The sequence below is a fragment of the Micropterus dolomieu genome, linkage group LG03 (assembly GCF_021292245.1).
Source record: "Micropterus dolomieu isolate WLL.071019.BEF.003 ecotype Adirondacks linkage group LG03, ASM2129224v1, whole genome shotgun sequence".
NCBI classification, from domain to species: Eukaryota; Metazoa; Chordata; class Actinopteri; order Centrarchiformes; family Centrarchidae; genus Micropterus; species Micropterus dolomieu.
The window spans coordinates 16,097,136-16,124,101 of NC_060152.1; the positions used below are offsets into that span (position 1 = coordinate 16,097,136).

A 26,966-nucleotide genomic window follows, 5' to 3' on the forward strand; every position below is an offset into this window, starting at 1 on the left:
CGAAGGAGTGGCTTCACAACAACTCCGTGGCTGTTCTTGAATGGCCCAGCCAGAGCCCTGACTTAAACCCAATTGAGCATCTCTGGAGAGACCTGAAAATGGCTGTCCACCAACGTTTACCATCCAACCTGACAGAACTGGAGAGGATCTGCAAGGAGGAATGGCAGAGGATACCCAAATCCAGATGTGAAAAACTTGTTGCATCTTTCCCAAAACGACTCATGGCTGTATTAGATCAAAAGGGTGCTTCTACTAAATACTGAGCAAAGGGTCTGAATACTTATGACCATGTGATATTTCAGTTTATCTTTTTTAATACATTTGCAAAAATTTCTACATTTCTGTTTTTTTCTGTCAAGATGGGGTGCTGAGTGTACATTACTGAGAAATAAAATGAACTTTTTTGATTTTTGGAAAATGGCTGCAATGAAACAAAGAGTGGAAAATTTAAAGGGGTCTGAATACTTTCCGTACCCACTGTAATAGCAGCTGAATACAGGAAAAGTATCCTTTCATCATACAACTCTTACACCTGAAGGGAACCAAATCAGTTGTACTTCCTCTTGTGGTATAATTATGTTATTCTCTAATTTTGGTAAAGTAGTTGTACAGGTACTTTGGAGCTTCATTGTGAACAATCCTGTAAGTTAGACACATTTTGATTTGTGAAACTCGCTCCTCTACCCTCAGCCATTTAAGGCTGATGAAATGAGCGTTAAGAAGATGTGCCCTAGATGGAAGTTTTAGGACAAGTCGCACCAATTTATTTTGAGATGTCTGCAGGTTCAATTTAAGAATCATAGGTGCACTTATATACCAGGTGAGGCATGCATAATCAAAATGACACTGGATGAGAGCCCTTGCCAATGTCTCTAGCGCTGTTCTATACAAAATTTTGGTTAAGATTTATCATTAAGATTTATCATCTGAGAATCATGAAATAAATGTGCCAATACAGCAAACCGGTGTTGAGACATTTCACTGGATAAATGGAAACATTGACCTGACTGACATTACCATCCTTGGAGCATGGTTAAAACCTGCTGACCTGCTCAGCACCAGACCACAGAAGTGATAAAAGAGAGTGAATATTGAACATTCATCAGGTTGGCAGAAACATGGCTCCAAATGAATGCTATGTTTTCTGTGTCTGCTGGGTGTCAAATATATCAATGCAGTATTAGTAATAGTGTTTTTTCTGCACAAGGTAAGTCTTTTTAATGTAACCTTACCTGACAAAATACTTGTAAACATAACGTCTCGGGTTACGTATGTAACCCTTGTTCCCCGAGAAGGGGAACGAGACACTGCATCGGTGATGACAATATGGGAACGCCTCTGGGCGTGGCAGGGCTGAAACATGAATGAAACTACTCCAATCCTATTGGTGTTGCTAGAACAGTAGCGTGTGACGGCATAACTGGAGGCGTATATAAGCACGCCGGCACACAGGACACATTAGCCCTTTTCTATGAAGCAAGGCACTCCAGGCGGGGTGAGGTGTGGCGGACCGACGCAGTGTCTCGTTCCCCTTCTCAGGGAACAATGGTTACATACGTAACCCGAGACGTTCCCCTTCGAGGGAACTCGAACTCCGTCGGTGACGACACTATGGGAACGAGAATACCCACTTAGACCGCGCCGAAACCCCGCCTGCCCCCAGCGTGCAGCACCTGACGGCACGACTAGGAGGAGAGCGCACGGGTGCCGGATGCAGAAGGAAGGTCCAGACTGTAGAACCAGATGAAGGTGTGAGGGGTGGCCCAGCCAGCCGCATCACACAAATCCTGGAGCGACACCCCTGCGAGGAGGGCCCTAGAAGCCGCCATGCCTCAAGTAGAGTGCGCCCTTACGGCCATAGGTGAAGGTAACCCGCGCACCTGATAGGCCAGGGAAATAGTCTGAACAATCCAGTTGCTGATCGTGTGTTTGGAAGCGGGGAGCCCAGCATTGGGGGACCCGAAACACACCAGCAACTGGTCTGCTTTCCTCCACAGGGGAAGACCTCAGAGTGTAAATACTCAGTGCCCTGACCGGGCAGAGCAGATGAAGTCTCCCGTCCTCCGCCGTCACATGAGGTGGGGGATGAAACGCCTGCAGCACCGTGGACCCTGCCAACCTGGAAGGGACCTTAGGGACATAGCCTGGACAGGGGTGCAGGATGGCTCTGACCCTCCCCGGGGCAAACTCCAGGCATTGCGGAGACACTGAAAGTGCCTGGAGATCCCCCACCCTCCTCAGAGAGGTGATAGCGAGGAGAAAGGCCATCTTAAGGGTCAGGTGCTTGGCCTCAGCCGACTCCAGGGGTTCGAAGGGGGCCTCAGCCAGTGCTTCGAGAACCACCACCAGGTCCCAGGTGGGAAGCCTGGACCGAGTCACGGGTCTCATCCTCCGGGCTCCACGGAGGAAGCGCACGACCAGTGGAAGCCTCCCCAGAGGCCCATCACTCAGAGGGGTGTGGAACGCCGCCACGGCAGCCACATATACCTTGAGTGTGGATGGGGAAAGGCCGGCAGAGAAACGGTCCTGGAGGAACTCCAGTACCATAGTCACCGGGCAGGTAACTGGGTCCACCACTCGTTCTCTGCACCAGGTGGCAACCACATTCCACTTTAGGCCGTACATCCTTCTCGTGGATGGGGCTCTGGAGCTGAGCAGCGTCTCAACTGCCGTGAGGCCCGCCTCCAGGAACTGGGCCCCCTCAGGGGCCAGACCCACAGTCTCCATAGGGCGGGGCAAGGGTGAAAGACCTGGCCCTGCGCCTGAGACAGCAGATCCGTCCTCGGAGGGACCTGCCAAGGCGGGCCCTCTAGGAGCAAAATTAAGTCAGAGAACCACAATCGGGCCGGCCAAAAATGGGGCTACTAACAGTAGGCTGACACCGTCCTGACGAACCCGCTCCAGAACCTCCGGAAGCAGAGCGACTGGGGGAAAGGCATACAGCCGCAGCCTCGGCCACGTCTGTACCATGGCATCCAGCCCTAGCGGGGCTGGGGGCAAGAGGGAGAACCACAGAGGACAGTGCGTCGTCTCTTGAGACACAAACAAGTCCACGTCTATGGAGCCGAACTCTTCCAACAATAACTCCACCACCTTGGGGTGGAGTCTCCATTCCCCGGGCCTCAGCCCCTGTCTCGACAGCATGTCTGCTCCTTGATTCTGGGTCCCAGGGATGTACATCGCTCTGAGGGACAGCAGTCTCTGCTGGGACCACAGGAGGATCCGATGCGCCAGCTTGCATAATGGGCGCGAGCGCAGACCCCCCTGGTGATTCAAATAGGCCACCACTGCCGTGTTGTCGGTCCTGACAAGGACGTGGCGACCGCGGAGAGTGGGCAGAAAACTCCTCAGAGCTCTGAAAACCGCCAACATTTCTAGGCAATTTATGTGCCAAGAGAAATGATGCTCCTCCCAGGAGCCTCTCGCGAAGCGGCCGTCCGTGACCGCGCCCCATCCCGTGAGTGAGGCGTCTGTCGAAATAATAACACGGGCCCTTGGGACAGGAACCAAGGTCAAGGAGAAAGGTCTTCTCTTTCTCCTGGATGCTCGACAGGTTGAGCCATAGGTGCCGTTCTGTGGCTACCAGTGCTGACATGGAGCGACCAATAGCGCGGGCCGTCTCCTTTGTGACTCTTAGTGATAAGTCTGTAGCTCGGCGGAGCTCAGCAATATCCTCCTCAGAGGGGCCTGCTCCCAAGTCTATGTGCTTCGGCAGATGGGCCTGGTATGCCTGCAAAACCGCCATTGTGTGTAGGCTTGCACCAGCCCGGCCCGCCGCCATGTAAGCTTTGCCCACCAAAGCAGATGTCATACGACATGGCTTGGTAGGTAGCGCCGGCTCTTTGAGGGATGATGCATGACCGGGCGAAAGATAGCTAGCTAAAGCATCCTCAACCCGGGGCATCATCCCATAGCCAAACCCCTTGACTCCCGCTACGTCAGCGGGGGAGTAGTCAGACGAGCTGAGAAGGGCTTATCCCAGGACTTGCACAACTCATCATGCAAGTCTGGAAAAAACGGCAGAGAACGGCGCGGAGGCGGCGCACGGCGCTGCAGAAAGCGTTCATCCAGTTTGCTCGTAGCATGTGTCTCTGGTACATCCTGCGGCCAATCGAGCTGGAGCTTGCTCACTGCCCGCGTCACCACCTCTAGGAGTTCGTCATAGCTGGGCGCCGACTGATGACGCTCCGCTTTTCTCTCCCGGATGTCTTCCTCCTCCATGATGCTAAGCACGTCCAGCTCCTCAGAGCCGGATAGCTGCAGTCTCTCCTGGCTCATACCTCGAGCAGGAGAATCCACGAAGTGGGCTCCCAAACGAGACCGAGGGGAGTCAGAGTCAGCAGACGAGACATGGGAAGCCTCGGCAATCCTGATGCCGTCAGAGATGTCGCGCTTGGAGCCCCATGACCGAAGCCGCCGCGCCGCCTCAGCGACCGCCGGGCCCGATCCATGGGGAGAGCGCATCCTGCGAGGGACCTCAGCACCCTCAGGGGCAGGGCCTCGCAATGGCCGCAAGCAGCCCCCTCGACGGCTGCCTGGGCATGCGGCATCCCCAAACAGGAAACACACAGGGCATGAGTGTCACCCGCCATGATGTAACGTGGGCACGTGAAAACACATCGCCTGAATTGCTCACCAGCCATCTCTCTGTCTGCCATCCTTCCAGGTAAGAGTTGGATACTTGTAGTCTTTCTAAACATGCCAGAGTGCCTGCTGAATAGAAAAGAGCTAATGTGTCCTGTGTGCCGGCGTGCTTATATACGCCTCCAGTTACGCCGTCACACGCTACCGTTCTAGCAACACCAATAGGATTGGAGTAGTTTCATTCATGTTTCATCCCTGCCACGCCCAGAGGCGTTCCCATAGTGTCGTCAACGATGCAGTTCGAGTTCCCTCGAAGGGGAACTCATCTGGTCATTAACGGGAGCTCCTAAAATTTTATTATGAGATCTTAAAAATATATACAATTTATATAGCTCTATAAGACTGAAACAAACTGACACAACACAGGCTATCATACAACAATATTACACCACTTATATTCATCCAGAGAACAGGGATGGGACACATGAATCATCTCTACCTGTCACTTTCAAAAGGGACCCCAGATATCTCTGAAAACAGAGCCAGCCAGATAATCTCTTCATTCTTTGAAGATGACTTTCTCTTTCAACTTCTAGTGCCTCAGCATTATCCTGCTTCCTGTTATGGGGCTTGTTTCACCCAAGAACACATGGGTGAATTGGTAAAATACCCAATATGCATAATGCTGGACCCTCAACTCTCGTTTCCAGTATGCTAATACATTTGACAATAGATGACCAGAAGTCTGTACCATTTCTATTCAAATTCTTTATCAAGAGGAACTGCTGTGGTCGAGCAAATGGTGACTCACATTAGCATTTTAAAATATATTTTACAAGGAACTGACCACTTGTGTTTGCTTAATATTGACAACAAAGTCACTGTAAAACATTGTAAGCTGGTAAAACCTGAAGAGTTCCCGTGCTGCTTTTAAAATGTGAATCATTTGTTCCTAGTCTTGTGAGTTAAGCTCACTGAACTAAGAACTTATTTCTCACACCCAGAACACTTTGATGGTAAATTGGACCATGCTCCTAAGGTGAGCACCAACATTCTTATAGCAAAAGATGCTGAGGAACGTACCTTGTACAAGCTTCAATACATTAAACAAATTTTGAATCTTCTTCCTTATTTAAGGTGTGAAGTACAATTATCAAAGATTAAAGATCAAAGATCATTGAAAGATTAAGTAAAATATATATATATACATTTTACATATACATTAGGCTACTTGTTTCAACTACATGTTTGCGTACGCAAGATGGCTGCCACGCGTATCCTGCGTTCCTTTGGAGCATAGGTTGTGCACGTCTCCAGAATTTAAGGCAACGCGTCCGCAAGATGCAATGCAGCACATGAACGTTTACTTTGATTCTGCCAACTAGCTGGCTGGCTAGCGACTGCCCCCCAAAGTCAATTACCTTTACCCTAACCATCACAGGGTGAGTAATTGATTATATGCATGTTGACAGGTTAACCCTACAGCTACGCACATTGGCCTCACGACCAACGTGCTAGCAGGCAGGGTTAGCGTCCTTCGTGTTGCTGTGCATTACCACCACCAATCCACTAGATGGCACTGTCACAAAAGAACTACGGTTCCAGGATCGCAGGGGTCCTGAAACTGCAGCCTCTGGTACTGCAGCTATATATATGAAGATTATGTAGCTGCAGTACCAGAGGCTGCAGTTTCAGGACCGCAGCAATCCTGGGACCACAGTTCTAGGACCATAGTTCTTTTGCGAAAGTGCCATCTAGTGGAGTGCGCAGCTGTAGGGTTAACCGGTCGACATGCATATAATCTATAACTTAAGTTTAGGCACACACTCGGTGATGGTTGTGGTTAGGATAACTGGCTTCGGGGGGGCTGTCAAGAGTGACATAGCTAGCTAGCTAGCTGGCACTATCAAAGTAAACAAGGGTCCTAGAAATACAGTTCTGGTCCTAGGATTGCGGTCCTGAAACTGCAGCCTCCGGTACTGCAGCTACATACTACTCACCTGACAGGCAGGTCAGCAGCAATCTACTGTTCCACACACATGCCCAGGTGGGGGCGGTATGCAGTTGGTTTGCCAACCGCCATTAAGCACAAAAGAAGAAGAAGGTCAGCAGCAGACTTAAAAAAGGAAATACCAGTAAAACGAATGAAATTAATATTGGCCTTTGCTGTACTTTGTGTTTTGCGCTAATTAGCAAATATTAGCATGCTAAGCTAAATTGTCAGTACTTATGTAGCACCTTTCTAGCCTTCTGACCACTCAAAGCACTTTTACATACACATCACAATTACCCATTCACACACATTCATACACTGATGAAGAGGCTAATGTGTCCACTGCTCATCAGAAACAGAAATTAACATTCACACAGCGATGACCGACATCAGGAGCAGTTTGAAGTTCAGTATCTAGCTCAAGCACACTTTAAAATGCAGACTGGAGGACTGAACCGCAGATCTTCTGATTAGTATGCAACTTGCTCTACCTCCTGCGCTACAGCCGCCCCTATTAGCATCACGAGCCAATCTGATATTTCCTTTTGTCTTAAATTTCCTCATAGTGCAACGCAGCTTTGACGGCTGATCTGCATTCACATAACACGGAAGCTGTGGGAAATATCTCCTCTCTACAAAATGATTTGTTTTAGATTTATATTGGTCCTGATGCTCAACAGCTTCTGTGCCTTCTCACAAAGTAAGAATATTTATTTATATAATATATAGAATATTTATATAAGAATATTTAAATTTACTAGACTTTAGTTCTAGTTGTTAACATTCATTGTAATATTATGGGAATGCAAAAATATATGGTATTCTTGAGTGTTGTCAGTTTCTGTATATCAAGAATACAAATGCCTGAAAGAAAAGCAAAAACAGAAGCTGTAACTTTTTGTAAACAATGTATTGTTTTTTCAGTTCCTCATGAAATTGTCTATTTTGTGGGCTGCTTTGTGATTGGCACAACTGATGTACAGTTTGAGTTTGATGGTGAGGAGATTTTATACGTGGATTTCCCAAAAGAGGAAACTGTTTACACGGTCCCCAGATTTCTTGATCCTGATCCAAGTCAAGTTTTGGTGGATCAGAATGTACTTAGAGATGCTCTGACAAACAAGGACCTTTGTTTAACACTTACTGCAATCTTTGAAGAGGAAGAGAAAAATCCACCAGAAGAAATAGGCAAGTTACAGGATCTGGGGTGATTGTTTTATCTTATTAAGCCACTTAAAACATAAAGATTAAAAGTTTTGTTCTGTCTGTAATGATGCTTATGCTTTCCAATTTCCTCCTCAGAGCTTGACTTGAATCAACCCAGTCTTGGACCAGATATTTTCTGTGGAGTGGGCCTGACTCTGGGCTTTTTGGGAATTGCAGTTGGAGTATTTTTAATTGCAAAGGGACACCATGGACAATAATTTCTCTATTGTTTAATATGGCCATCACTGCAAATGAATTCAGTATTGCATCTATTCATATTTAATGAATTATACACAAATACTATGATTTTGGAGTGCAACATTTATAACCGTCTAACCCTTTACAAAAGAGTTATTATGGAAAGCAAGAGGGGGATGAATGGTCCGGTAAAATGCCACTTTCATGGGGACATTCTCCTGTGACTTATACATTACATTTGCCAGACAAAATTTCCCTGTAAGTGGTCATTAGAAATAGAAACATGCACCATACCTTGAAGTGGTCATATTATGCTAATTTTCAGGTTCATAATTTTAGTTAGGGGTTGTACCAGAACAGGTTTACATGGTTTCATTTTCAAAAAACATCATCTTTTTTGTCATACTGCACATTGCTCCAGCTCCTCATTTCACTTTTCACTCATATAAAATCTTTGTTGGGTGTTGCACATGCACACTACCTAAGGACTACTAGCTAATCAGAGACAGAGTAGGGCAGGTCCTGAAAAGCCAGTAAACACGGCTTCGGTTCAGCTGTATACGTTCCCCTTACCAGCTTAGGAACATAGACCGGAGCAAGAGTGGTGAGTTATTAATTTGTAACAAATCTTTCTTTCATCCATAAAGTTTAAACTGAGCACTGTCTCTACATCAAAGTAACAACTTTACGTCCATTCACTGCCGGAGGGTAGTTAGTGTTTGGAAGGGAGAGGAGAGGCAGCAGGCAGACGTCTTGTTACTGTGTGCTGCAGCTCACTATATATATATATATATATATATATATTATTTTTTTTATTTTTTTTTTTATTTTTATTTTTTTTGAGGGCTTGCCTGACTAGCCGCTTGGTGAGCATTATGACGTGTATTTTCTTGTGAACTACAAACGAGCTGTTTTCAGGCAGTTCAGAGCAGTGTTTTTTGTGGGAGATGGGAACTCCCTTTGGGGTGGACTTTTTCACTTTGCAAACCTATTACATGCACAGAAAAGGTACATAACTCAATAAAGGAGATGGAAAAAGCTAAAAAGCATAATATGACCTCTTTAATGAAACACTCCAAGGAGATAATCCATGTAAACCTGCATGTTCTGTTAAATTGGCTTAAAAATAGTTGGTACAAAAGGGAGGGAAACTTGAAATTGAGTTTTATCAAGAGTGTGAAAGAGCCTTATCGTCTGAAAGAACATTAGATGTAATACCTTTATGATTTATTTACTGGTGTTTCTGCCTGTAAGTTCTCTGCCTTTATATGATAATGGGACAATATGTTAACCAGCAATGTACAGTAGAAGGAGAGCTTCTGGGTTACCACAGTCACTTATTCAAATGTTTGGCAATGTTTGCTTCTGTTTTGCTACTTTGATATCTGAAAGGAATGTCAAAGTTTATACATACATGTGCTTTATATTGTTTTATTATTCAAATGTAATTAGATGATTCACTATGCTTAAAACTGCTACTATTTGAGTGAAGCAGTAAAAGAACACTTTAAAAATAAAATCAATGAAGCATTTTAAATGTGCAGTGGATGATTATTACTCACACATTAAAACCTTCTGCGGCCAACCAATAATAGCAACTCATACATTGCATATGAAATAAAAGAGCAACCTTACTAGTAGTGCGTAACATAGTAACAAGTGTGGAGCCATTACAGATAACCACAACAGATAACTTAATTCTACAATTTGATTTGACAAGATTTGTGACGAAATCAGTAGTTATTTGTGAAAATTACATTTTAATTATGATTGTTGTTATAAAACCCAGATGTCAGCAGTACAAAGTAAGTAAGCATGTTGTTATGTAGGCTACTGCACTGACAGTTTTGAGGGACCTGTTGTTAAGGTTTATGGCTCAGAGGACTCAGATGCAGACACTGAGACAGCAGTAAAAGGAGAAATTACAGGGGATTTACTGATAATAGTACAGATAATGTGCAAGGGGAATCTCAAGCCGGGAAAGCCTTGTGAGCAAGTAGGCAGCGTGATCTGGACAGACAGGTGGAGACAGGGTAAAAAGAGCAAGGCAGACAAAACAAAGCTCGCCTAGTCCCGGACCAAACAATTGATGATCTGGCGAAGAATGAAGTGCAGAGTCGGGGTTTATGAACTGTAGGGGTTCATTATTTGTATACAGTAGCCACCGGTGGTGTGCTGATTGGCCTGCCAGGAGAGTGAAACTTACTTTTCGCAGAAATAACCTAGTTAGTTTAGCCGCCAGTACTTTTAATGCAGGTGTTGCTTTAGTAAGTTACTTTAGTTTGCCACTATTACGAAATAAAAAAGGATCCAAGTACCTCTTCAACAACTAGTATACTACCTACACTGTAGCGTGGGCAAAGAGAAGGGAAGTAGACATATGACTCAAAATAACAACATGATCATTGAAACTAACCACACTAAAAAAATGCTGTTTATAAATTTGCACCTGAACTTCCTTGTTTCAAGTTTCTGTTTGGATAGCTCTCATTGACATGACAACATGTCTCATGCTCTCGGCTTCTTAACTCTCCTGTTGGCATTTTCAAGAGACGGTAAGACATATGAAAGCAGAATCTCATTGTTTGTGTTGCTGTTCAAGTAGATACGTTAGTCAAATATTTGCTAGAATGTGAAAGTCACAGAGAGACAAGAGACAGACAAACCTTTGTTGACATGTTTAGCTTTAGAGTCTGATGACTGAGAATATCAAATGAACCAGAGAATACAACTAACTATACATATCAGCTAATATCTGTTGGAATTATTCTTACAGATGCTCTCTATGGTCACGCTTTGGTTCGTTGCCAGTTTAGTTCCCATGACGGTCATGATGCTGTGTACCTGGAGCAGTACTACTTCAACAAGATGCTGGCGGTCCAGTACAACAGCACTTTAGGGGCGGCTGTGGTTCAATCCCTGGTTCCCCCTGGTTGCGTGTCGAAGTGTCCTTGGGCAAGATACTGAACCCCGAATTGCCCCTGGCGGCTATTCCGCCAGTGTATGAGTGAGTGTGAATGTTAGTTTCCGTTTGAGCACTTAGGCTCAGTGTATGAATGTGTGTGACTGGTGAATGCAGATGTAGTGTAAAAGCGCTTTGAGTGGTCGAAAAGACTAGAAAGGCGCTATACAAGTACGGAGCAGTACGGAGCACTTTGGGAAAATTGATAGAATTCAATAGAAGTTGCAGATATTTTTAGCAGGAATCCCAGTTTTGTGCATTTAGGGAAATGGAAAACAGAACGTTGTAAAAGAAACGCCCAAGTGTTTTATAGTGGCCTTCTGAACCCAGGTGATTATCATAGAATATGATGGAAATTGCCATGATGGTTCAGTGTGTTAGATTTAGGGGGCTATATTAGCAGAAAATGATGATAATATTCATTACATAGGTTTTCATTAGTGTCAAGAGACCAAATCCAAATCCAGTTACCTGCCTAAGCACACAGCCCTCTCTAAGCAGGTTTAGCTCTTTTGAATAATTTACTTAACAAAAGCAAAGAGTGCAACTTACAGTGGCATTAGTCAACAGTCCAAACATAAAGTAGTCCAAAGCAATGCAAGGTTATCCATTAAAGCAAAGTAAATCCAAAAGGTAACAAAAATAAGTCCACTGACAAATGAAATTAACAACACAACACATAGCAAGCAAACAAACAAGGTGGGGTTGTAGGGATACACAGAGCTGGAAACACGAAACATGGATGAAGACAATCCGGAAGACAGGACGGAAACGAGGACAAGATATACTCACACACACAATTAGACAATTAGACATATAATCACCTGAAAATAAGAATGATTGTGTTTTCATTGCCTTTCTACAGCGGGAACGGGCCCCTTCCACTGAGTCTGCCATATTTCTACAGCAACCCGGAAAAACACTGGCTCTATATAGGGCCTTTCAAGTTTTTATCTAGTTTTTCCACCATAGTTTCTCCTACATGCTTGGAACAAAGGGTTAGGTGAGTTGTATTCAGTTGGTCACCATGGATGCCACTGAATCAAACACGCTTTGCCTTTAAAGCAAAAGTTTTGGAAAATACCCTTACTCTCCATTAAATATAAGCCTGACGAAGACAGAGAACTACACAGACTTTAAATCACAGGGAGTGCAGGATGATTGAACACAACTGAAACACATCAGTTAATCACAGGGAAGATGCAGACTGGAAAAGGTGTGACAAGGACACCAGAGACCGACAACATTTAACAGGAAACCTCTCAAAAACCCAAAACAGTTTAAAAACACTTGACATTGTTCTGACAGTATGTCCAAAATCACACCAAAATCTGTGACCCATCAGATTCTGTGACTAAATCCAAACGACAATGTTTTCCTAACCCTAACCAAGTACTTTTGGTGCCTAAACCTAACCAAACTGCACCCACTTCACAGCGTCAAAGCTTCTGGTGCTTAACTTCCTATTTGGGTCACAGAATCTGATAGGTCACACATTTTGGTGTCACACCGGTGAACAAGCAGAGACTCCAGGAAGTTACTTTGCCTGGCCAAGAAATAGTTCTGCAAAGACTTGTATTTACATAATTTTCTAACATTTGCTTTAAATGCAACGTAGATGGAGTAAAGATGTGGTATTTTATGACAAAATGTGTCTTGGGTTATTTTCCTCTAGTTGAGCCCTCCGTCAGGCTTAGGTCAGTTGAGACAGCGGGCAGCAAATATCCAAGGATGCTCGTCTGCAGTGTGTACGACTTTTATCCCAAACAAATTTGGGTGACTTGGCTGAGGAACGGAAAGAAGGTGACATCTGATGTGATGTCCACTGATGAACTGCCCAATAGGAATTGGCTCTACCAGATGCACTCCTATCTGGAGTTTACACTCAGACCAGGAGAGAAAATAACCTGCATGGTGGAGCACACCAGCCTCCTGGAGCCCAAACTTTGTGACTGGGGTAAGAGAGTGTGCATGTGGATAGCTGAAGTAAAATTACCTCAAGCAATGATATATTACCAGTGGTGGAATGAAACTAAGAACATTTACTTAAGTATGGTTCTTAAGCAAAATTTTGAGGTATTTTTATTCTTAGATTTTACATACAAAGATCAACTTTATATTGACTTAAACATTTAATATGGTTAGTTGTTATAAAATAAACTCCCACACTTTATATAAAATTGTTAAAATAACCAACATCACAGTAAATCAAAGTATCAGTAATAATTATCCACTAATAGAATATTTAATAATTTAACACTCATGGGGGGAATTTTTCTGAATACTGAGTAATTTTACTTTTGATAGATACACAGTACATTTTGCTGATGATACTTATGTTCTTCTACTTAAGTACAAATGAATAAATGAATGCAGGACTTCTACTTGTAATGAAGTATTTTTACATTGTGGTATTGCTATTTTCACTTAAGTAAAGAATATTTTTCCACCTTATAATATATATTAAGTATATTAAGTATTTTAGGTATGATAGCATTATACAATTTCAACTCTTTATCCTTGCTCGTGCAGCAAAAGTAGGTAGAGGAATGGTAGAAGAACCTTTGTGATATCATTTAATGGAAATATGATGCAAGGTTTGTGATAATTGTCTTTTCAGAGCCCATGCCTGAGTTCGGGATGGATAAGATTGTTGTTGGGATGGCAGGGCTGCTGTTGGGTCTGGTCTTTGTAGTTGTTGGGCTGATTTACTACAAGATGAAGTCTGGTGAGAGATGAATTCTAATTAATATTAACACATTAACAAGTTTTACTTCTAATGATAGCAGCTCGGACCTCAATGTCACACTTTGTTTGTTTGTTTGTTTTTTCTGATTGCAGTGCGGGTTTTGGTGCCAACAACTGAGGTAGGCATTTACATTTAACATAATCTTTCTGTCAGTTTGTCTGACACATTTGTGGCATAATGTCATTAATCTGATTCAATAATCTATCTTCCTACAGGGTTTATATCCAGAGCACACACTTTAAGTCGGAGAAGCCTGTTGGGAATCATTCAGAATACTGTCCTGACCAAATCCAATGGATCAATCTATGTGCTAATTTTTATTCCAATAGATGACTAATTATTCTTATTTTCTATAAGTGTTTGAAATCATATGTTTATTTGACTACAATAGATGAGTCTAACAGCTCAAAGCAGTGTTGAACAATAAAAACCAAAATCTCAGAGCACAGTAGTTTCCTCTACAATGATGTTGTCACGATTCATGTGTGGTGAAGCAGGTTGGAGGACCCAAACGCAGGACACAGAGCGGACTCTAGATTGGTCTGAAAAATAAAACTTTTTAATTTAAATGACTCAAACTGCTGTATTAAGTTGAGTCCACTAAATTCCTTGCTAGCTCTTGTGTTTGTGTCAAAAAAACTTATAAAAGAACATTGGCCTCTATTGATGAGTTACAATCTGGCTGTATAGCAGGTAAGTGTTTTGCACACAAGTTTAGATTAGTCCTGGATTTATTTCGTCACTGATATGAAGTAGCTCTTTCTTTTGCCATGCTCTTTGTTTCATCTCTGCACCCGAACACTTTTACTCCAGTTCACTCCATAATGCCATCCTCATCATCACATCCAGAAATTGTGTAGCATGCATGGGTCCACAGCTTTATATACTGTCTATGGTCCCTAGCTGCAGCATTTGCAGACCGCCAGTGCCACCTGTAGCCCAACATGGGTAAGTTCTTAGAATTACACTAAATACAATAATTGTTTTTTTTTACCTCTTCATTACATTATTATTACATTAGTAAAATGTTATTATTTCCTGTCAGAGGGCGTTGTTATCAAACACTGCATCATGAAATTTGGACCCATTTTCTATAACTGAAGTAGCCTTTTTTCCTTCTGTGTTTCCTTCTAGTTTTTGTTCTGTCTTTTTATGGTGTGTTTTAACTTATTTATTTAGACTTGACTTCAGATCCCATGCAGCAGCACACATCAGTAAACCAACCACCTCCTCTCATTTTTAGTAAACACAAGTTTAAAGAAAATGTTAATGGAGTTGTGCAGCTGTACACCTGAGCTGTACAGTCAAGTTTCCATTTGGCCCCAAAGCATTAACTTAACCAATTTATTTTTATTTTCTCTTTGCTAATGCAAGCTCTGTTATTGACACACTGATAATGCACGTGACCATGCTCCTTGGTTGAGTACCAGAGCACCAGAGCTCTAAGATGTTGAAGAATTCTTTGAGGAAACACTACAACTTTTAATACATACAGTAGATTAGTGGTTCCCAACTTGGGTTTTGCCTCACAAAATTATAGCTACTAACTTCAGAATTTTCGATTTAAATTAATCAATCACTGCTAATAACGTATGAAAAATACTGTATACCAGTATGCAACCTATGATGAGGGTTTGTGAGTGTGCTGCCCTTGCAATGCGATCTCTTGAGCAAAGCTAGACACCCAGTTAACATTCAAAAGTCCTCCAATAAACACACAAGGCTTGACTTTTCTTGTATTTTACTGAAGTTGTTTCCTCTTTTGGTTTGGTTTGTAAAACTGAAACATTACAGAATAAGAATATATATTACTACCTGCTAGCTAACAGAGCACATGTTTTACCAAAGCATAAAAACGTTTCTAACATGACATTCCTTACAAATGCAAGTGATTGAAAATTATTTACACATTACTTACAGGCACATAGTCTCCAAGGCAGAAGCGGATCAGAAATACATTCAGCAACATGAATCCAGCGATGTCTTTCTTGCCTTTCTGTGTTCAACTGAAGAGTGTACTTCACTGAATTATTAACTCTGACCAGTAGAGGGCAGCACCCAGCACGAACCCGTGTAATTTCACTTTTTAAGCTCAGTTTTTTAACTTATTCAACTATTAACTCAACTTTAAAGACAGCATAGTGAGTTTGCTTCACAACGCAAAAGGTTTGGTAATATAATTTTATCAAATAAAAAAACAAGGGTAGTTTCAAAATAAAATATATCCTCTGCTTCAAAAAAACCATGTTTGAACTCCCAGAGGCAGATAACCATTCAACAAAACTGCTGAAACCGAAACTGATCTCTCAAATGGCCTCATACTGTACTTTTACTTGGACAATGATGCCTGCGCAAAATCTTTAAATATGCACTCTGCCCATTCTGAACCACTTTGGAGAATCAGAACAAACAGGTTAGACCGCTGTGTTCCCGTCAACATTTTCATAACAAGGAAGCTATCAATAAAGCTCTTATTTCTGATTTATACATTGTCGACTGCTTCTGATGAAGTGTGGATAGAGCACATGATGATTCACAAAGGACCCGATATTTGACTTCCTCAATTTATCACAAGATGTGGTCATGCGATTGTGTTGCCTGGAACTGACTGGCGAAAGATATGAACATATTTGTTTGGACTGCAGCTCAGAAATGAAGAAGTCTTCACTCGTGATTCTGATGTTCAACACCTTCTGTGCCTTTTCACAAAGTAAGAATAATTTTAAATTGACTACTTTGTTTTTTGTTCTAGTAAGTTAATGGAAACCTTTTCATGGGAAAGTTTTTTAAGTGTCTGTAGAGAATACAAATGCCTGAAGAAAACAGACAAGATCCAACAGAAGCCACTTGCTGTCGTTATAGGTTATACATTTATTCATGTCCTTCTTTTCATGTGTATTGTTTTTCAGTTCCCCATGAACTTGTCTATCTTGTGGGCTGCTTTGACAATGGCACAACGGAGGTACAGCTTGAATTTGATGCTGAGGAGATTTTTCACGTGGATTTTGAAAGACGTGAAGTTGTTTACACTGTACCCAGATTTCTTGTGAATAACCCAAGTGAAATATATGATGATAGGCGTCTATATGGCAATGCTTTGAAAGGCCAGCACGTGTGTCCAGTTGCTGTGGCATTGGGCAAATTGGAGGAAAACAATCCACAGGAAGAAAAAGGTATCTTAATCCCAATATTTTACTCTGTAGTGGCGTGATTGATGAAATGCTGATGAAGGTTGTTAATTGTCTTCTGAACCACTAAAGACCCTCCAGAGAGCATCCTCTACCCCGCGGAAGAAGCTCAGCTGGGAGTTGAAAACAGCCTCACCTGCTTTGTGAATCATTTCTACCCACCTGACATCAAAGTCAGCTGGACCAAAAATGGTTGTCCGGTGTCGGAGGGGGTGTCACTCAGTCAGTACTATCCCAATAATGATCAAACCTTCCACCAGTTCTCTACCCTGACATTCACACCAAGGGAGGGGGACATTTACAGCTGCACTGTGGAGCACTCAGCCCTGGACAGGCCTAAAACCAGGCTCTGGGGTGATTGTTTATTCTTGTGAAACCAAAAGTAAAAATAATATGATGATTTGCTGTAAAATACTTTTTTGTGTTTGTAATGATGCATTTCCCCCATTTTTTCACAGAACCTGACTTTAGGCATCCCAGTCTTGGACCAGATATTTTCTGTGGAGTGGGCCTGACTCTGGGCTTGTTGGGAGTTGCAGCTGGAACTTTTTTAATGGTTAAGGGACACAATAGGCGTTAACTTCTCTGTTTTAGAGAGGTTATACACATGATGATGATGGTGATGATGATGATGATGATGTTGGTGATGATAATGATGCCACATGTGAATCTTACACCAACAATTATATTTGAGTCAAACAGAAATTTGCACAGTTTATCATCTTCTAAACCATGATTTGGTTTTAAAAAAAATTTATGAATCAGGCCGTGGCTATGCAGTGGTTATTATTTCTATTTATGGCTTATGCAAGAGTGAATCAAACCAAGAGTTCAACTGTGTAACATTTGCACTGTTGAAAAACATTTGTAAACAATATATTTCTCATCCTTCATCAGCAGTGTTACAACATCATCATTTACATGTGGACATACCTTTATACACAGAACAGACACCACATTATATTTAACTTTAAAGCAAGATTATGTGGGCCTAAATAACACATTATTCTTAAAGATAAGCTGAATTCATAAGCAATTATATGCATGCTTTCAGTAAATGTATAGCAAATATATTTCTAGTCTTTTCAACCACTTAAAGTGCTTTTACACTACATCCACACACTGAGCCTAAGGAGGAGAAGCCAGGGATTGAACCACCAACCTTCTGATAAATGGGCAACTTGCTTGATCCTGAGCCACAGCCGCCCCTAAGTACTGAGTTAAGCAACTCAGTACACTCGGATTTTGCTGCGACAGCCTGGCTTGGTCTGGTGTGACTAGTAGTTTTTGGTGGCTAATGTAGCTAATTTTAAATAGACAGTTTACTAAATTTTCTGTACTTGTGCTGCTGCTAATTTTAGATATTAACATTATTCTGTGGTTGTCATTTGTGGCCACATCGACTGCTGTTCAGCAGTAGTCTCGCTTTAAATCAAGAACAGGAGTAAAAATTTAATTGAACCATGAATTATCCCATTGTAAGACACTACAAGGAGTGGTCTGCATCTGCGGCTTCTGGCCTTATAATGAGTACTATCCAGTCCACAGTCAGCCACTGTATTAATCCACTTTTTATTATAAGAAGCACATTTAATTTGAAAGGGCCTTAAGGTCTGAATGAAATTTAATTCAATTTCTTTGTAATTTATTTACCAGTGTTTCTGTTTGCTTTCTACCTTGTTGTGGTTATTACCATGTAACGCACTGTCTGTCTACTTCACTGTTATCGCTGTAACTTTGATATTTGTAAACTAACAGATGCAGACCACTGTATATTTTTCAGTTTTTATAAAATAACCTTAAATTAATCATTGAGATTACAGCAGATAAACAAACATAACAAAATCAATTACAATCACTTCCAAATTAAAAGTTTAAAATAAGCCAGTGCGGTGTGACTTTCACGGTTTTAAATCCTCTGTAATTCATTCCATTTATAAAGGTGCATAGTAGTAGAAAGCAGTCTTCCCAGTTCAGTATAACTAGAGTCAAAGAGTCAATTCTGGTTTGGTGAGCACTGGTTTTAAATTTGAGAAGTGATGTGATGTACTCTTCTCAGGAGCCTGCAACTTTTGCAGTCCTTCATAAATAAAATAAACTATTTCATATAGTACACAGTGATGAGTACAACATTTATATCCTGTAATGAAACACAAAGCAAAATGATAAACTGCATCAAGTTTACATGTGAAATTTTCCTATCCTCAAATAAAAAGCCGTGGTGAAAATAAACAAAGTACATTTTCAGCTACTTAAGTGTTGTGGCCAATTATGTGGTCTGGTCGCTGCCACACCGACCACTGGTCTCTGCCTTGCTGCCCCACGAACCACTGGTAGCTGCCTTGCTGCCAGGCTGCCACACCGACCACTGGTCGCTACCACAGTCTCTGAGGGAAGGCTCCTTTCTGGTCCTTGTCACACAAACTGTGGCTGTAGACATTAAAAAAGGTCAGTTTCAAGTTTTTATACAGTCTATGGTTCCAAAGTAGACCTAAAGTGACCTTTGATCATTTAAATTATCTCAACTGGCAGATACAATTATTATTTTTTTGTCTAATAGAGAGGAATGGATTAAAGCAATTAGATGTGTTGAGGAATTTTCTACTGTATCAGGCTTAAGAATGAACTTGAACAAATCTGTTTATTAGGCTACCACTTAAGGAATGTGAACTACCAGGAAACTCAACAAACGTAACCTATTGGCCTCAGGTGAAGATACCAATGATGGTCGTTCAGTCTTGGTCACTATAGGTCTACTTTGGAACCATAGTCTGTATAAAAACTTGAAACTGACCTTTTTTAATGTGTACAGCCACAGTTTGTGTGACAAGGACCAGAAAGTAGCCTTCCCTCAGAGACTGTGGGAGCCTGGCAGCAAGGCAGCGACCAGTGGTCTGTGTGGCAGCGACCACTATCTTTAGCGCCCCTAGTGGTAGCGACCAGTGGTCGGTGTGCCAGCGACCAGACCACATAATTGGCTACAACCCCTTTCTACTCCACAACAATTCAGAGGGGAAATGTACTTTTTAGTCGACTACATCTATCTGACAGCTTTGCTTACTGATAACTTTACAGATTAGATTTCACATACGAACTTTCAGCATAAAACAGGAAATAACTAAACAAAACCTAAAACCTTTAACAATCTGCCTGCTACTTCACTTCCTCATTTTCAGCGTGACCTTCCGATTTTCTGGTTGTCTTTTCATTTGTCACCATGCGTATTCACACATTTTTACTGCTGTGTCTGCTCCTACTATTTTCAAGAGCAGGTAAGTAACATTAAATAAAAGCTGTTATTGTTTTTAATTATGTTGCCGTTCAAAAAAGCACATAGCCTTTTTCACAATACCAAATATGCTGTCGCTACTATATAGCCTAAATAAAAAAGCTGCTGCATCATATGTTGTAGCCGCTGTGAGTTTCATGAAAATAGAAAATTCACAACTTTCTAAATCAAACCTTCTTGTTTGGCTTTATGTTACAGACGCTCTCTTCGGTTACTCTTTGATGCGTTGGCAGTTTACTTCCTCTGATGATTGTGTTTATCTGGGGCAAATCTACTTTAATAAGGTGCTTCTGGGTCAGTACAACAGCACTTTGGGAAAGTTCATTGGCTACACGAAGAAAACCAAAGAAATTGCAGATGGCCTCAACAAAAACCCAGCTTATTTGGAACAAGAAAAGCAGAATTTGGAGCGCTGCAAAACCTACATCTCAATGGCATCTGATAACCTTTTAAAACCAGGTGATGTTTTTGGTAATCGCAATTGAAACTCTGGTAGAGATTGCTGCTTGAAGTGCAGTTTACCATTTATAGAGACCTAAATATGAACTTAGGCCTACTTGGTAGATTACTATAAATCACACATATAGCCTACAACAAGTGAAGAGAGGTTAGGAAATAAGGGGGTAAGAACTTTGTGTTTAAGAGATACTAAACCGCACATGTCAGCAGGGGTGGGAATTAGGAAAAAAGCGAGTTAGAAAGGTTGCCTACATTGTCACGCTCCGTTTTGAACTGGATAACCTTCTACTTTTACTTTTAACGCGAGTATTTTTGGGTCAGTAATATAGCCTACTTTACTACCTTCGCTATATTTGTCATTTAATCATACCTTCGTTACAGTTGGTCTGTTGTCTAGGATACTCTCCTGCCTAACTGCGACAGGAGAGGTTTAACTGGTGCGCTCCAGCCAACATTTTACAAATTCAGTCAAATATGTTTTAACTCAAACGTTTGGTTGTTCTACTAATGTAAACCAAATCCAGTAAGTGTACACTGTGCCACTGGTGGCGGCAGTGTTGGAAAGCAGCCTCCTATCGCCCTTGTACAAGCTGCAGAAATACTTTCAATTATAGGCCTAATCAATGGCGTAGCCTATTCTAACAAGGACCACACCAACATGAGGTATAAAGCAGTTTATTCGGATAAGAGTAGGCTATTTATGACGGAGGGGTCGAGGACGGGAGGATGAAAGGGGGTTGTTGAGGGTTCAGTGGCCGGTGTAGCTAGGAACCTGGGGGTCGAGACTCAGGGTGGGGGCTCTTCTTGCTTTCACTCAGCAGGCTACAAGCTATCAACCATATTTGAGAAAAAGGGAGAGTAAATGGATGATAAACACACATGGTGGGCTTTTTACGCGTCAGGAGCATGTCTCTGTTTGCCCTACTTCATGCAACACCGCGTTGCTCCTGTGTTATTGCCACAATAATTATTTGCGTTGTAAAAAATTATGTTCATATGCTTTATGAAAAATTTGATTAACAATTAATTTCAAAGCAAGTCGTTTGGTTGGCTGCAGGTCCATGTCAAGATAACAAAAGATACAGGCAACAATAGGCATTCATATTGCACAGGTGCTATATTTCTGAACATTAATTAGGCCTATAGGCCTACATTTTTCTGTGTTTTTACCAACTTTCTTTGAAAGGCATGCTAATGAATTCTTAAGTGTTACTGAAACTGTCACATTATTGGTGCATAACAAGTGGATTAGATAAAGTCTATAATTTCACACCAACTTGTTTTGTTTGTGGGTTAATATTCTCTAGTTGAGCCCTCTGTCAGGCTGAGGTCAGTTGAAGCAGCAGGCAGCAAACATCCTGGCATGCTCGTCTGCAGTATGTACGATTTTTATCCCAAGCAAATCAGGGTGACGTGGCTGAGGAACGGAAAGGAGGTGACATCTGATGTGACGTCCACTGATGAACTGCCCAATGGGAATTGGCTCTACCAGATGCACTCCTATCTGGAGTTTACACCCAGACCAGGAGAGAAAATCACCTGTATGGTGGAGCACGCCAGCCTCATGGAGCCCAAGCTTTATGACTGGGGTAAGAGAGTGACAGGAGGTGTGTGGTTTGACAGGTTAGATTGGATTAACTTAAATGTTATAAATGCAAAAGGTTATTGTACCTCATTTGGTTGTTAACAATAAAAACATTCCACTTTAACAGAGACATTTTTATTTGAATGGATTAGAAGACTTAATAATCATTAACAGACAGTAAATCTGAAATAGTGTTTGTGATTCATGTGTTTTCAGACCCAAAACCTGAGTCAGAGAGGAACAAGATTGCTGTCGGGTCAGCAGGGCTACTGCTGGGTCTCGTGTTTTTTCTTCCTGGGCTGATTTTCTACACTAAGAAGAACACCACTGGTGAGAGACAAGACCAAGTTAACCAAACAAGTCTTCTCAATAAAATTCTTTAATCCTCCAATGTGAACAACTCAGGCAAACAGTGTGTATTGGGCCCCATTTAAACACAGAAACAACATTCTGATTTGATTATACATAATGGGCAGGGCCGTGCAGAGACCTTTGGAAGGGCAGGTGCTCAAAGTATAAAAGGGGCACATGGAACAATGATTTAAATAGGGCTGTTGTCAAAATGTCGATCCAGAAATATATTGTTATGTATTCCTTGCTGATATGCGTATACTGATGCTTCTGTATCGATACATCAGCAAATGCTGTGACAGTTTTTAAAAAGAAACACAGGGAATACCCAGCTTTAAAACACTGTGGGCTGACATAACTTACAGGGAACAGTTGTTGTTGAGTGGTTGCTGGGGATGCTGCTGCCGCTGCTGTTGTTGTTGCTGCTGATACTACTGGAGGTGATCTGTGACTAGATTTATTATAACAAACAAAGGATATATATTAGATAATTTAACAAATATGAGCCCGTGACAAGATGTAAAGATTGCTGACAGTGTTTGGGACTGGCTCACTATAACTGACCTGCTGTAGTGCTGCAGCCGTTGCCAAGGCTGACTGCTACGAGAAAATAACAGGGAGATGCTCACAGAAACTGCTGCACACCGAGAGCTGCAGGTAGAGAAAATAAGATACCAGGTTCAAAAAAGTGTGGGAAATAATCTGAGAAGGAAACGGTACTGGGAGAAAGGACGAAGTTGGCCAAGGCAGGGGTAAGAGTGATACTAATCTATAGACAGGGGTGCGTGTGTGTGTGTCTACAGGCAATATTTTGATAATGATTTTATATATTGCATTGTGAATCTGAGATGTATTTGGATTTTGATTGACTATCTGTCTAATAATAAATCTAAATAAATAAATAATAACCATGACAGAGTAGAATTTACCTTTCACATTAACATTTCATACCTTTGTCTGAAACCTAATAGGGCCATTTCTTCTTCACTCTTTACTTTAATGTCAGGAATATTGTTTATTTTACATTAACAGTGACATTTTTATATGTATTTCCAGTTATTTAGTTAATATAGTAGGTTTGCTTTTGTAAACACAGTTAAAATGCAGGATAACTATATTCCAATACTGTTCTGAATGAAATGATCATTTAAAGTCCGAGGGAATAAGTATCAGTATCAACGTTGGTATTACCAATGGTATTATAATTATTTTAAGGCACACTACATTTTTTATTAAGCTACTGTAATAATCCTAGTTCAAGTGAATGGTTTTTAGTCAAATTACATAAAAAATACCAGACCTCGCAACGCCTGTGAAACTTTTCTCCCTCAAACAGCAAGAACGAAGTGAACAGAGCACCTTTGTTTATCTGTGTATAGAAGTAAGGTTAGCTGTTGGCACAGTGTTAGCCGGCAGCTAACGTTACTTCTACAGGCAACACACAACAATATACAACTACTGTGCTGCTCTCTTTGCGTCTTTCTGGCAAAATAAATCAAACAACCCACAACAAACACATTGAGGTAAACCCCTCTTACCGGCGGAATCGCAGGTGTCCGCAGTGCTGCTGAATCACTAACGGTGTCTGAACGAGAGGGTTCGTCACGGATGAGGTGATCAGGTGAAAGGTCATAATGTGGGTCATTTTATTTAGCCTACTGCGAAATTAAGAATTATTCATTCATTTTACTAATAGTTTGATTGGGCCTTCACAAAAGGACCTTTACAATTGTTAATTTTTAAAATAAAGAAATAGACAAAAAATGTTATTGGCAAAAGGGCACCTTGGGCATCAAAGCGCAAAAGGGCAGGAGCTCAAGCACCCATTGCACCCCCCTCTGCACGTGTCTCATAATGGGCCAGATTTACTAAAGGTTTGCGTGAGTAAAAACGTGTGAAAACTCGATATCACCAGCAAATTATCATGTAAGCTGATCTAGTAACAGTCCTATTATAGGCTACCTTAATGAATATGCAGGTGCAAACCAAGTGCTGCGCAGAGATGGCTGCTGTGTTGCCAGAAAGAGACAGGCGTAATGAAAGAAAACGTAGAGAAATTAATAATATTAGCCTAGATATTTTATTCTATAAATACAATTATTTTTATTTTATTTATTCGATGAACTGTATGAATAGAATTATTATTTTTTTTTTTTTTTTGTATTTTCCTTTAACTTTGGCAGTACTGTTAACATTCATGCCAATAAAGCAAATTTCGTTTCAACCTGACTTTTGTCCGTGAGTTGGAAGAATTCAGAAAGTTGCGTGGCGCTGCGGAGAGCCCGCATGGATCATGCATAAAATCCTTCTTGCCAGAGGAAACGACCACCAACTGTTAACAGTGCGCCGGTCGTAATAGCGACACAACCCATTGTAGGTCGGAGAGGGAGTGGGGCGTTGCGGGCGTAGCCTACAAGACCAGGTATAGGAGATAGCGGAGCGACCGGCCACGCTGCGGACGGTCGGTCATAGTTCCCTCTGGCTGGATGAAGCACGATCTGCTGACTTTTCCTCACGTCTGGGTCATTCCAGCATATGTAGCTTTTTCCGCTGGGGTTTCCCAAAGCAGTTTTTCAGGTGTGCTGTCCAATCTTAGGCAGGATGGCCAGGTATACGATTTTCACATACTCGGGACGCAATGAATGAAACAAAACAATGTTTTTACGCTGTGGCTGCTTTCCCTTCAGACTCTCCATGGCGGAAACCATTAAAACACGCAAAAACCTTATTTAAATAGCCTACTCCCACCTCCATTGTGTTTGCTCCTGTTGTCATCTACGCAATAATTCTTAGTAAATCACCCACAACAAGTAATTTGTACGTGGAATATTTTAAAATGCACACGCAATTAGTAGGCCTACTCTTTATTCGGGTAGTGTTACCACCTGAAAAAAAGCTGTTTCATTGCATCACTGTTGGGAGTTGTCTGAAGTGCAGTACATAGACGTCCCTGCATCAATGCATTTCTGTCGGAACAGATTTATTGATTCATTATCCTTTAAATTTCATAGAGCATGAAAGTAAACACAGCCACATCCATACATATCCATCAGAGTTAATGTACAGTAGCACTTTAGCTACAGCACACCAAATTCTTGTGACTCAAAATCAATTGTGTGTGAATTTGCTGTTCTTTTTGTTTTTGTTCTAGGGCGGGTGTTGGTGCCAGCAAGTTAAGGTAGCCTGCCACTTTGGCTGAAAGATTTGTAACACAAGTGGAAATGTGAATTGATGATCTGATCATGGAAACCAAAATGGCAGAGAATCGAATGAATGAGAATGTTTCTATGTTGAGAAATTCACAAAGTTCTCTATGAGAAAAATAGGTTCACTCAATTCTGGGTAGGTTTATAGCCTGCTGTATCTATAGGAATGATTCATGTTGTAATGTTAACTTTATGAAAAGCAAGCTTCATTTTATTTGGGGGATATAGTTCTATATATAATATCTTGTCAAACCTAAAGTTTCTTTCGCACTGTACAAATATATTATGAGTTAAGAGATCTTATTTCCATGTCTAAACCCTGAAATATTCTGGTGTTCAGATGATCAAAAATGGGAATGTTTGTTTAATTCTGAATGAACTTGACTTTGTCTCAAAAACCTGGACAAGAAGGCAATATATGGGCTACTATTTAAGTTATTTAAGTACTATGATTTGTCCAATACTATACTGTCGTAAATGTATTTTATTTTTTTAATGTATATTTTGTTTTGGACAATGAAGGTCTAAAGACTTGAATGTAAACATATTTAAATTAAATTATAATTTGTAGCAAAGTATTTTTGGACTTTTTTATTGTTAGAAAATGTATATGCAGTACTGCAGTCCTGAAATTTTAAAAGAAAAATCTGATACGGAATACAAATTTGCTCTGTAAATCACTTGTTTTGACTTTTTTTTGTTTCATTATGGCACCCCCTTAGCAGGCTGTATATTTCTTCCAAGGAATACCATTAGTTTGTCTAGATGTAAAGTCAACATTTTATCAAAAGCAGACCAGAAGGTCACACTAAGCCAGATGGCAGCCTGCTACACAACACAAGAGCCACAGACTTTGAACAACCCACAGTAGCTGATAAAGTTTCCTTCTTATCTAAATCAACAACAAACATGAACACACATTTTGTCCTGTACCTTAGTTTGTCAGACAAGCAACCATACATTCACCAGTAAAAAGTGCACTAACATTAGGACTAACTTTTTTTGTTTTGCAGTCTTAGGGATAATCAAACTATACTTATAGCATAATTGATATTTGAGAAAAAATTACTAAAGCTCATGGGATTATAACATTTTGATATTTATTGGTATGTTACAGATTCCGTTGTCTAATTCCAACCAAACAGAGATAAATTCCCATTAACATGTTAACAAACCTTAAACTTTAGCTTTTTTTT

General features: G+C 41.3%; 3 protein-coding genes across 4 annotated transcripts; all 3 read left to right on the forward strand.

The window, feature by feature from the left end:
* The first annotated feature begins 10,484 nt into the window (after window positions 1-10,484).
* Window positions 10,485-13,948, forward strand: LOC123968079 (class II histocompatibility antigen, B-L beta chain-like). Its single transcript, XM_046044560.1, has 7 exons — window positions 10,485-10,536; window positions 10,758-10,913; window positions 11,163-11,273; window positions 12,619-12,900; window positions 13,564-13,671; window positions 13,785-13,810; window positions 13,908-13,948. Exons 1-7 carry the CDS (start codon window positions 10,485-10,487, stop codon window positions 13,932-13,934), a joined length of 762 nt encoding a protein of 253 aa, XP_045900516.1. The 3' UTR covers window positions 13,935-13,948.
* Window positions 13,949-16,030: 2,082 nt separating this feature from the next.
* On the forward strand, window positions 16,031-18,763 carry LOC123967994 (H-2 class II histocompatibility antigen, A-U alpha chain-like). Its single transcript, XM_046044433.1, has 4 exons — window positions 16,031-16,402; window positions 16,602-16,865; window positions 16,953-17,234; window positions 17,339-18,763. The coding sequence occupies exons 1-4, from the start codon at window positions 16,276-16,278 to the stop codon at window positions 17,458-17,460; spliced, it is 795 nt and encodes a 264-aa protein (XP_045900389.1). The 5' UTR covers window positions 16,031-16,275; the 3' UTR covers window positions 17,461-18,763.
* A 1,056-nt stretch (window positions 18,764-19,819) lies between these two features.
* Window positions 19,820-26,348, forward strand: LOC123967996 (boLa class II histocompatibility antigen, DQB*0101 beta chain-like). 2 transcript variants are annotated; one of them, XM_046044434.1, is made up of 5 exons: window positions 19,824-20,152; window positions 20,368-20,628; window positions 21,936-22,217; window positions 22,430-22,543; window positions 25,716-26,348. In XM_046044434.1, the coding sequence occupies exons 1-5, from the start codon at window positions 20,098-20,100 to the stop codon at window positions 25,739-25,741; spliced, it is 738 nt and encodes a 245-aa protein (XP_045900390.1). In that variant the 5' UTR covers window positions 19,824-20,097; the 3' UTR covers window positions 25,742-26,348. The 2 variants fall into 2 exon arrangements, with proteins under 2 accessions (XP_045900391.1, XP_045900390.1); XM_046044435.1 differs by lacking the exon at window positions 20,368-20,628 and having other exon boundaries at window positions 19,820-20,152.
* Window positions 26,349-26,966: the final 618 nt, after the last annotated feature.

What these genes read in the sequence shown, in the direction of transcription:
- LOC123968079 (XM_046044560.1), top strand. Translation starts at nt 10,485, where the DNA reads ATGTCTCATGCTCTCGGCTTCTTAACTCTCCTGTTGGCATTTTCAAGA. An exon ending in GTTGGCATTTTCAAGAGACG is followed by an intron (nt 10,537 to 10,757) that starts GTAAGACATATG and finishes TTATTCTTACAG; the next exon opens with ATGCTCTCTATGGTCACGCT. An exon ending in TTTTGGTGCCAACAACTGAG is followed by an intron (nt 13,811 to 13,907) that starts GTAGGCATTTAC and finishes ATCTTCCTACAG; the next exon opens with GGTTTATATCCAGAGCACAC.
- LOC123967994 (XM_046044433.1), top strand. Translation starts at nt 16,276, where the DNA reads ATGCGATTGTGTTGCCTGGAACTGACTGGCGAAAGATATGAACATATT. An exon ending in CTTCTGTGCCTTTTCACAAA is followed by an intron (nt 16,403 to 16,601) that starts GTAAGAATAATT and finishes ATTGTTTTTCAG; the next exon opens with TTCCCCATGAACTTGTCTAT. An exon ending in GCCTAAAACCAGGCTCTGGG is followed by an intron (nt 17,235 to 17,338) that starts GTGATTGTTTAT and finishes ATTTTTTCACAG; the next exon opens with AACCTGACTTTAGGCATCCC.
- LOC123967996 (XM_046044434.1), top strand. Translation starts at nt 20,098, where the DNA reads ATGCGTATTCACACATTTTTACTGCTGTGTCTGCTCCTACTATTTTCA. An exon ending in TGATAACCTTTTAAAACCAG is followed by an intron (nt 20,629 to 21,935) that starts GTGATGTTTTTG and finishes AATATTCTCTAG; the next exon opens with TTGAGCCCTCTGTCAGGCTG. An exon ending in GCCCAAGCTTTATGACTGGG is followed by an intron (nt 22,218 to 22,429) that starts GTAAGAGAGTGA and finishes ATGTGTTTTCAG; the next exon opens with ACCCAAAACCTGAGTCAGAG.